The 11,453-nt window shown below is 25.6% G+C and overlaps 1 protein-coding gene across 1 annotated transcript; it reads right to left on the bottom strand.

The window, feature by feature from the left end:
• Positions 1 to 1,181: 1,181 nt before the first annotated feature.
• On the bottom strand, positions 1,182 to 2,419 carry LOC124942735 (transcription factor MYB78-like). The gene is made up of 3 exons (XM_047483288.1): positions 2,257 to 2,419; positions 1,918 to 2,047; positions 1,182 to 1,840 (listed from the first exon to the last, which is right to left on the bottom strand). Exons 1-3 carry the CDS (start codon positions 2,405 to 2,407, stop codon positions 1,294 to 1,296), a joined length of 828 nt encoding a protein of 275 aa, XP_047339244.1. The 5' UTR covers positions 2,408 to 2,419; the 3' UTR covers positions 1,182 to 1,293.
• Positions 2,420 to 11,453: the final 9,034 nt, after the last annotated feature.

Genomic DNA, 11,453 nt, shown 5'->3' on the forward strand with positions numbered 1-11,453 from the left:
TGATCCATAGATTAGATTTTAAAATATTCCATGACTCAAAAAAGGCAAATACTTTATAATATTTAATAAAAGAAAACAATAACACTCTACTACAAGTTTAAAATAAGTAATGAGAGTGGAACCAATTATTCACATTCTACAAAGCTATCATTAGATTGGACTCTTTGGCAAAAATAAAATATTTAAAAGAATAAAAAATAAACCACTATATATATTTAACATTAAAATTAATGACTATTGGGCTTGTTTAATTCTAATTTAGTGTGAAATTCTTAGATGCTTTAACATTGATTCTCAATTATAAATTTATAAACCCCATTTATCTCCTAGATAGTATTTTTTTTTTTAAATGCTTTGAATGAATTTTCTTTGGTATAAATGTATTAATATTTTTTTCACCATCATATAAATAAATATTATGATAATTTAAGTGACAAAAGTTTAAGTGAGACATAATAATGATACTATGTTTGAGGTATTTTAAGTGAAAAGATAAATTTGTTATTATTTTTTTATTTCATTGTATATTTTTTAGATTTTATTAAATAATTGTAATAAACTTGGTTGCAATTTTGTTATATTTGGGCACTTGGGGATGTTCAGAGGAGTAGGGCTCTTCTCGAAAAAAAAAAAAAATGTGTTCAATTAAAAACGTTTTAAATAATTTTATAAATCGATAAATATATTTAAAAAATATATATAATATTTTTTTTTATAAAAATGATCTTGGTATATTAATATTATTTACTGTCCCATCATTACTTACAAAAGTAAAAATAAATAAATAATTATCGATATTTATCCTTACTCAAGACTATCAAAACTCTAAATTTTATACAAGCCATTTGATGTAACAAATAAATAATTAAGTATAAAAAAAACAAAAAATTATAAATCATAATACTAATAATATATTTCATTGTGAATTGAATTGTTTCAAATATTTAAATGAACCATGTATCCTACTTTAATAATAAATATAATGGTCATCCCCAATAGGTACAATATGTGTCCAAATTATGTTTTTTTTAGAAACCATTTTAAGGAAGTGTGATAATATAATATATATTTTGCACTTCCTTTATTTTGGACTAAAATATCTTTAGAATTAAAGTAGATAATTAGAAAAATAAATCATGATATAATTATAATGGCAGAGCATTATTCAATACATATTTGTATACCATAAAATAAAGGTTTAATATTCAAAGAATGAGACTACAAAATAGAACCAACAAAATTTCATCTAGTAAAATAAAAATCCTATAATTTTTTTCATTCTTTATTTCGATTTTACATGAGAAACCAATTGTCTTCAACATTCCAGAAAATATTGTCCGATGTATCCCCTAATTGATCGAACCATTGGTTGTTGTCCGTTGCATGGAAATCTAGCCCATTGTTGAGATTATCGGAGGGACTAACTAAGGAGCCCTGATAGTTCTCGACACGATCCTCGTTACACGAATAATTAAAGATCGAATCGTTAAGCGGATAATTATTGTAGTAATTATCAGTAAGATCAGAAACCTGGTTCGACTCAAACGATTCAGAGGATGCCGTAGTAACCGAATTGGCTTGCATGCCAATAGAAGGCATGCCAATATTGGTGTTTTCATAATTCATGTTGATGCTAGAGAATTTGTTTGTATTATTAATAGCCTGGGCTTGGATTCTCTCTGCGAGCCTTGGCATCCAAAGGTATCTCATTGTGTCCTTAAACTTATTGCTGTTCACATCACAATTGAGTTGTTTCGCGTGTTTTTGCACTCGAGTTCTCCAATAATTCTTAATCTCATTATCGGTTCTACCCGGCAAGTACTGAGCAATTTTTGACCATCTATATATACAAACCAAACATTATGTTATTATACAAAACAAATTCACTAATGATTGACATATATAGAGAAGACTTACCGATTTCCCCATCGAGAATGGAGCTCGAGAATAAGGAGTTGCTCCTCAAGTGTAATGTTCCCACGACGCACGTCTGGGCGCAAATAGTTGAGCCATCTTAGTCTACAACTCTTTCCATTCCTTTTCAGACCTATAATTACATTATTATTTTTAAATATGTTAAAATTTGTATTAGATCGAGTTTTTTTTTTGTTTTTTTATTTAGAAAACTACCACCAACCCACTTCAATTTAAGGCGTTTTGAATCAAAATTAGATCGAGTTGTGCCAATAAAAACCCCGATAAATTAGGAAAAGTTTTCAAATTGCTTATGGATTCATGTCTTAAGAGATGAGGTACCTGCAGAACGAGCGAGTGAATTCCAGCGGCCTTCACCATGTTTGGTAATGAAATCCATAAGAGTTATGTCTTCTTCAACAGTCCATGGTCCTCTTCTCAAATCTGATTCTAAATCCTGATCATTTGCTTCAGATTTCATACTGTTGATCATGTGGGTGGATGATGATCTTTCCTCAATATTCATTCCTAAGTTAATGGGGGGTTTTCAGAGAGATGGATGTTTCTGAGAAAGAGGGTAATTTGATTAGAGGATAGAGAGAAGGAAGTGCTTTATATAGAGTATACGCCCTACTTTAATATGTACTTATTAATACCACTATAAAAGTGACATGTGACATAAACACAAGCCGCAATTGGGATACTAAATTAATTGATTTTTTTGAAATTAAAACTCATTAACAATAGAATGCTTCATTTCTAAACCTTCTTTTTTGAGTTTGAGAAAATATAAATAAATTTATGAGTATGTTTAATAATTTCTTTTAAAGATTTTATTATATTTTTTTTTGTTCTAAACCCAAGATCCAAAAGAGTGTTTATATATTATGTAGGTGGAGAGCCTTGTATTAATAGGATTAGGGAAGGAAATTCGATAAAGTAATTAATTTGAAATCTTTCTTAGAAACTTTCAAATCTTGGGTTTTTTTTGAATTTTATTACTCATTATAATATCCTTTTAATTATTAAATTATTTAATTTATTGATTAAAATATTATAATACCATTTTAATTATTAAATTATTTAATTTATTGATTAAAATATTATTATTTTTATTATATTTAAACTTTAAATATAAAATAATATTTTAGTTATTTATTTTAAACAAATTTCAAATAGTTCATTAATTTTATTTGTATAAAATATTTTTTTTAGACAAAATCCATTCAAACTAAAAAAATAATTAAAAATCAAACAAGTTCTTGGTGTCAAAAGCAAAATGGGTAGAGTTAACCTAAAGTCTCGTTCGGTACGAGTTTTTAAAAAACCTTATACAAATCAAATATCACTTCATTCTCCTTTTATCTGTCACATCACTCAAATTATTAACCAAAATAATATAATATCATATATTTTAAATTATTATTTTTTATTTTATTTATATATATCAATATCTTTTAAGTCTTTTTACCCAAAATAATCATTACGTCCTCAAAATCATCACCTACCATTATTTTTTTCTCCTTCTGAATTTTAAAAAAACCCAAATCCAAATAACCAAGTATGAAATTTATCTTTTTCATGAACTTCAATTTTTAGCGATTAATTTTATGTATTCTTCATTTGAATGGTTTTTGATTCCTTGTTTTTTGTCTTCTATTTGATTGATGAGTTAAATTTATACCACTAATGGTTTGTTTAAGAAAAACCATGTACAATAAGTTAAGATAAATGTTTTTTTATATTGTAATTGAATTAAAACACGTGTGAATATATAATATATTAAGTCGGTAATTGCTTCAAACATAGATGCAATCCGTTGTGGTGTTTGGGGGAGCTTTGAAGGTTGACCCTTTGACTTTGGTTGTATTCAGAAAAGTGTGATAATGTTAAACCCAATGAGGGTAATAGTTTCAAAAGGACAACCATTTTCTTTATATTGCTAACAACTTGCAAATTTTCTATTACTTCCACAATGGGTTCCCTTTTTCCTTTTAATTTATTGGGATTTGATTAGAATGTTGTGACTTTTTTGTACCCATATAATTCATTCATTTAATAATATTTAGATATAATGACAAAAATGTTTATAAACTAAACTAGTCAAAAATAAATTAAAAAATTGTTGTGACTTTCTTGGACCAATATTTATTCATTTAACAAATTTTTTTTTTTATATTTGTATTTATGTATGATAAAAAAGTTTATAATAAATATATATTTTTTAAATTATTAATTGTTATTCAGTCACCTAATCCACATAAGAATACATAAAACTAGAAATATCAAGCCATGTTTATATATATGACTGTTATTTTTTTTGTAGGTAGTATTAGGTAATTTTTTTTTTTTTAAATGTGGGAAAATGGAAGAATGGGAAATTCGACTATCCTTAATCAAATTTGTGTGTAATGAATGAAATCATATAAGCCTCACAACGATGGCCTAAGTATATGTTAGTTGGATTGTGCGGTATGAATATTAAGTTATATTTTGTCACATAGTTGTGGACGGGCTCAAAAGACTTAGACCCAACACCAAACAAAAATATTGGACACTCTTACGGTTAGAAGAGTTATAGAGGTTTGAACATAATTTAAGGAAAACATTTAGAAGAGTTACAAATTATTGTAAAAAATGTAGGGGAGCATATTGAAGTTAGGGCAAAATATACATTATACATCTTAAAAATCCACTAAACAACTGGTATATTACATGCTTTAAAACATTTGGATACATGAAGATTAATAAGTAATAATTATTTTTTGGACTAGAGTACAACTCATGCGATTCTCACACTATGGACTATCTACTGACAAACTACATATTACTTGTAGATCGTGTTTTGAGAATGTCGGTTTATTATGATAAGAATGACCTTAATATTTCTGTGAGGGTTGATACAACCATTGGTCCTTTAAGGAGACTTAATTTCAGAATACAAATATTTACTTTTCATAAAACAAAATTTCAACCTGTATTAAGCAAATTTTGTAACTGCACCAAAGAGTGCAGAATTCCTGATACATAGTTGACAACATGTCCAAGTTTGTATTTTCTCCAAGAAAGAACTTGTATGTAGTTTTATTTATTGCTCATAAAGATAAGAAATTAAAATAACACTTATTATTTACTGTTTGAATAGTTATACATGATAATTCAAAATTATAATATATATATATATATATATATATATATATATATATATATATATATATATATATATATATATATATATATATATATATATATAATTCATAACAAATAATAATTTAAATTTTAACAAAAATATCTATAGTAAAATCAAAATTGCAATGCAACTATAAAAGACTAAACCGTTTATCCTTGCGATTTGCACAAATCTTTTTTAAAGTGTGACTAGCGGAAACGTTATCATATTATTTAAATAATTATATGATTAATTTTGTAAATTTATGTATCGATCTTTATTTTAAATAATATAGTTAACTTACTAATAATTAAATAATTTGAAATTAAGGTGATTCAGATTATAATAACAAAAAATAATTAATAACAAAAAATAATTAATATACTGTTTTAAAAAAATAATGTCAAATAAATTCAATTATTGTGAAAATCATATAAAACATGTTGATAGTATATAAATTAATATATGTTTTATATTATAATATATAATTAAATTTACATATTCAATTAAAAAATAAATATATTTAAATAAAAAATAAAAATAATTCAACATAAAATATCTCACTATAATTATCATTACAATAACCTCGTTTTAAATATGATACATAACTTTTAAGGAGAATATAAAATTATAGATATCAATTTAAGTCTCTTTTATCATAACAATATATTATTAATTTCATCCCCATCTAGACCTCCTACCCTTTCACTTATATAATTATTATTCTCTGTTTTTTTATTATAAATTTTTGTAAATCTATATTGGACATATTCCATTAATAAAAAAAAAATCATCATATCTTATCATAACTTTAAATATCTTAGATCAACAAAAACACAACAAATACACTTTCACTTAAAAAAATCCTCAATTTCATAAAATGGAAGAGGTCACACTAGACCAAAGCCGCAACTTAGATCAGGCTAAATATTAATATTAAATTAAATAATAGAAGTTTATGCATTATTTCAACATTAAATTTATCTATAACCCTTCTAAATTGCGTATCAAAAAGTCTAAACAAACACTCAAAAGTCAATTATAAGCTGAAGCTCGAGCAAAATGAAGTAATTATTAAATTGTAGACAGATAGGCCAAGGGAAAGTGGTGGTAGAATATTAATATCCTTTGGGCTAAGAAAGTCTAATAGAGTATCCCATTTTACACTATAACTACTGCTATATTAAAAAAGAAAAAGAGAGAGAAAAATAAATAAAACTAAAACAGTGAGATTAAAATAAAAAAATTGATATATTTTTTAAGAACCAATTCTTTGTCTATTCATATATTAAATAATTTTTTTCAAAATACTTACATTTTCATTCTTATTCCTGAAATACCCACATTTTTCTCTCTAAATTATTAATTAACCATTAATTACACATGATCTTTCACCCTAAATTTAATAATTACTCTATTTTATAAATATAAATATATAATTAAAATTAATAATACATATATTAAATAAAACTTATTAAATTAAATAATAAATAATATTATAAACTAAACTAAAATACATATCATTAACTTTAAATAAAATAAACCTTCAAATTATTTGAAATATGAGTAGAGAAGGAATTGCCCTTTATTTTAATCTAAGCTGTAAAATTGGTTCTTTATATCCCATTTAAAATTTCTAAAATAAAAATGGAAATAGACTAGCTTTCTATATTAAATAAATAATTTTAATATATATATAAATAAAAATATTAAAACTATATTTTTGCACAACTTTAAAATTTAACGTAGTTAATTAAATGTTATATATATATGTGAAGAAGTCCTTTATATTATATTTTTTTTTTTCAAATTTTAGTTTTATAAACTGTTTTATTTTCATTGTGTTTTATAACTTTTTTTTTAATTTTTGTTTTCTTATTTAATAATATTATTTTTTTAAATAATAATTTAATATTTTTTTGCTAAATAATAATAATAATTATTGTTTAACAAGAATAATATTCTATTACAAGAAAATAAACACCTAAAATAACACTGTAATATATATAACACGGTACTAAATAGTGTGGATTTTATTAATTTAATTACTATATATATTTATACAAATAGTTAATATTTTAAATATCAATAAAAGTGAAAAAACATTATATTTTAAAAAAATTGTTTTTTTGATTTTTATGTTTAGAATATTTTCTAAATAACTAGTACGTTTTTTTAAATGTGATAATAGTTATTGAGTTTCTGAAAATTATTATGTAAAAGAATTAATAAATAATTGTTAAATAAAAGAAATAGATTATTGTGTACAAATAACTTAACTTAATTTAATATGAAATATGTAATTTAAAAAAAATAATAGTTCAAATAAGCTCAAATTAAAAAAAAAGTTCTTACAAAAGTTAAAATAAAAAAATAAAAAAGTTTAAAAAATAACCTGAATAATTAAATAAATCATGTTATAGCATCTTCATCACATTTGTTATTTTATTGTACATGAAATATAATCCTTGTACGTATGCGTATTAAATCTTTAAATTAAAAATATATATATTTTAGATATTTTTGTTGATATATAAATATATAATTAGACATTATTTATTTTAAAAAATAAGTTAATAATTAAAGTTAAGTTAGAGAGTAATTTTGAAAATTAGTATTTAATTTTTTTAAGGTTAAAGTAGATGAAGAATGACCTTCTTATATTTTTCTAACAAAATAATATACTTTTTAATTTTTTTTTTAATGAAAATGAAAATCTTGAAACACAAAATAAGCTTCTAGCACAAAAATGATTAATTAATTAATTAATATATAATTGAATTTAATGGTAAGTTATAATCATAGGGAAAGCATGGTTAATACACACTAAGGCCTTGTTTTTTTTTTTTAAAAAAAAAAAATTGATAAATGACCTAATAATTGTTTTAATTGGGCAAATCGTCGACGCTTAATAAAAATTGCGCAAATAATCACTTCTTATTTTTCGGACAGAAATATCTCCGTCTCGCGACGACACGGTTGTGTCTCGCGACAAAACGCTCGTCGCGCGAAGACACACTCGATGCATTAGGGTTCTGTCGCGTTACATGACAGGGATATTTTTATCCGAAAAATAGAAAGTGGTCATTTGCTCAATTTGTATTAGGCGCTGGTCATTTGCGCAATTAAGACAATTATCAGGGTCATTTAATCAAATTTCCCGTTCTCTTTGGGTTATTTTAAAAATTCAAACAAAATTAATTTTTCAATTAATCACTTCTCAATAATCACATCATTCATTTCATTAACCAAAATACTAAAATACCTTTATTTTAAATTATTTTTATTTTAATTATATATATCAATACCCTTTAAGTTTTTTTTTACTAAAAATAATCATTATCTCCTCAAAATCATCAATAATCATTATTTTTTTCTCCCTCCAGATTTATAAAAAATCCTATTCCGAACAAGGCCTAAATCTTTCTACCATATTACGGTAGGTACATGTGTAGAGACACATCTCCTTTAAACATATTTATCGTTTCCATATTGTACTAAAGAGTATTGTCTTCGATACAACATGACAAAATACCCGAATTTGGAAGCTTACATGGAGTTGAAAAACATTCCTTAATTTTAGGTAAACTTTTTGAATGCCTGAATCCGAGCTTTAAGGTTCTACACGAAAATTCTAAATTTTCACAAAAAACTTGAAACTTTAATGACGGATTTTTCTTCGGGCTTGAGAATGGATCTCTTGTATTCGGTTTGTTCAGAGAAGGTTATTTATAGCCTCCCAAGGTTGGTTTGTGAAGAAAGTGGATCGGATTTGGTTAAACAATCGTTGATGGCATTTTGATTATTCTCTTGTATATGTATCAATGATGCTCACAGTGTAAGAGAAATGATTACCGAAGTAGGGTGATCATTTCACCTTTTGAATGAAGTTAAAAAGTGGAGAAACAACAAAGTTTCATCTTTGAAAAATCAAATATGGTTGCGGATGTTTATCCGTTTGTCGTCATAAAGAAGACAAAGATGTAAGGTGAAACGACACCGTTTTGAGCGTCCGCGTTTGAGCGTTGAAGGAGGGAAAAACGACGACGTTTTAGGCATGCGCGTGGACGTTGGGAATTTCGTCTACGTTCCTTCAGCGCTCGGGCGTTCCGTCTGCGTTGGAGGAGACGACGTTGGAGCGACCGTTTCGTGATCCGCTGCTTCGCGAACGCGTCATCCTCTATTATAGCGAGTGACGCAGTGTGTTTTCAGGCGTTGGATGATGATTCAACGCTCATCCGAAGACTGTGGTTTCTGTTGCAGCATTTCTTTCGAGTTTCGGCCAAACAGGATCACAAGCGATTTTCAGCCTGAAGCTTATTTGGAATTGATTTTTTCAATCATTTTTTCGTCATTTTCAATTTAAAAAATAATTTTAATAAATATGACATATATTTTGTCAATTTATTTATTATATTTTTTTTTTTATATTTTTGAGTTTAATAAATAACTTATTTGGGATAAAATAAATACAACATTTATCTTAAATTATTTATTTTTAATTCTCCTTAAGTTTATTAAAATTAATTTGACATAAAATAGTACAACATTTATCCAAAATTACTCGGTCATTATCCTTAATTAATTATAATTTAATTATCACAATAATTAATCTAATTAATTATTTAATCATCTTTTGGCTTTAGTTTTAACTATTTTGAATTTTTTTATTTAAAATAATTTATTTAAAATTTATAATTTAGGTATATAAAATTTTAGTGCTTTTATATATATATATATATATATATATATATATATATATATATATATATATATATATATATATAATTATTTATTTGAAAAAACATTACTTCGCGTATGAAATTCTTTGTACATAAAGTCCATTGAAAGAATTAGTTTACGAAAACAAAAAGCATAGCAGTCTACCATATTTAATTTTATAGTTATTGGAGACATCAAACTTTGAGCCAAAATTCTTGAGAATTTAAAAATGATTGCGTTTCTCCTACTCAATTGAAATTAGTTTCTAGCTTGTATTACATACAACAGTGTGAGGGGTAATTGTTCAATTCCTAATGTTAGTTTAAAAACTTAAATATAGGAATTAAATTCTAATGGAATTATAAATAATGTATTTATTAATTTTTGAATTTTGGTCAAATTAGATAATAATTCAAATTTCGATCAAACAGACCATGTCCCATTTTTCACATAGCCCATATTCCCTTCAGACCTTCCCCTCCCGATTTTTCAGTCGTATCTTTCATTTTTCCCAATCTTTTTTTTCTTCTCTTCTCCTTAACCTGAATATTTTCATTTCTTCATTCTTACTAAATCTCAAAGACACATCATGATCAAATAATCGAAAGATTATATACAGTGTAACAGATGTGAGCCTTAACAGTTAGACGATTTGAAGGACTATGGTTGCTTTGTGATTTCTGCAAGAATCTCTCACTAGCGACGACGATCTCTCATTGGCGGCGACGATCTCTCACTGGCGGCGGCGAGCTCAGATGGTGCTGAAGTAGAAAACCTCATCCAATCTTCAACATCAGATACCTTCCATATATCTCTTCAACGCCCATTGGAAACACTTCTATTTTTTTTTTTTGGATTTGGATGCGTTTAAAAACTAAACTTACTAATTTACAGATTCAAATATTTATTTATGTTCTGGATCTAGATAAGTTTCTATATCTAGATGCATTTAGAAACTAAATTGTACAGATTCAAATATTTATTTATGTTCTGTATATAGATAAATTTATGTATCTGGATCTAGAATCTAAAACATAATTATTAGACAAGTATTGACTATCTAATAATTACAAGAGCAGCAAGATATCAACCACACCTTAAACAAGTATTGCATACTCTACCCAGATTTAAGTTTAATCACATGTGATACTGAAACAACACACACACGAAAGAGTTGCAACAAGAAATTACTGGATTATGAAACATAACCCTCTAGTAAACTGTTCTTGTAGAAACCCAGGGTGAATCCAACACCCTAAAATTATTGTGTTGTGAACTAAAAGTATAATATATACATATCACTGTAAACATGTCTTCCTATTTTAGTGGGCTTATTTTAATATTCATTCCTTTATTCATGATGTATTAGTATGACTTGTCTAGAAAAAAAGAAATACCATAGTGTTTATTCTTATGTGGATGTAGTTTCACTAAATATTTGTTAATATTAGTAAGACTTATTATTAGGATCAAATGCTACCAATAGAGACTAGGGTCTGACTAATGTTAACAATTTATGATAAACGATTCGATAATAATTTTGTGAGGGACTAATATCTGTTTATATTCTTCACAAATCCTTCGAACTCTTGAAACAGTTTCAAGTGCGGAAGTGTTTGTCGGATTTGAAGCTTTGAACCGATAGAAG

This window comes from Impatiens glandulifera, chromosome 6 (genome assembly GCF_907164915.1).
Source record: "Impatiens glandulifera chromosome 6, dImpGla2.1, whole genome shotgun sequence".
Lineage (NCBI taxonomy): Eukaryota > Viridiplantae > Streptophyta > Magnoliopsida > Ericales > Balsaminaceae > Impatiens > Impatiens glandulifera.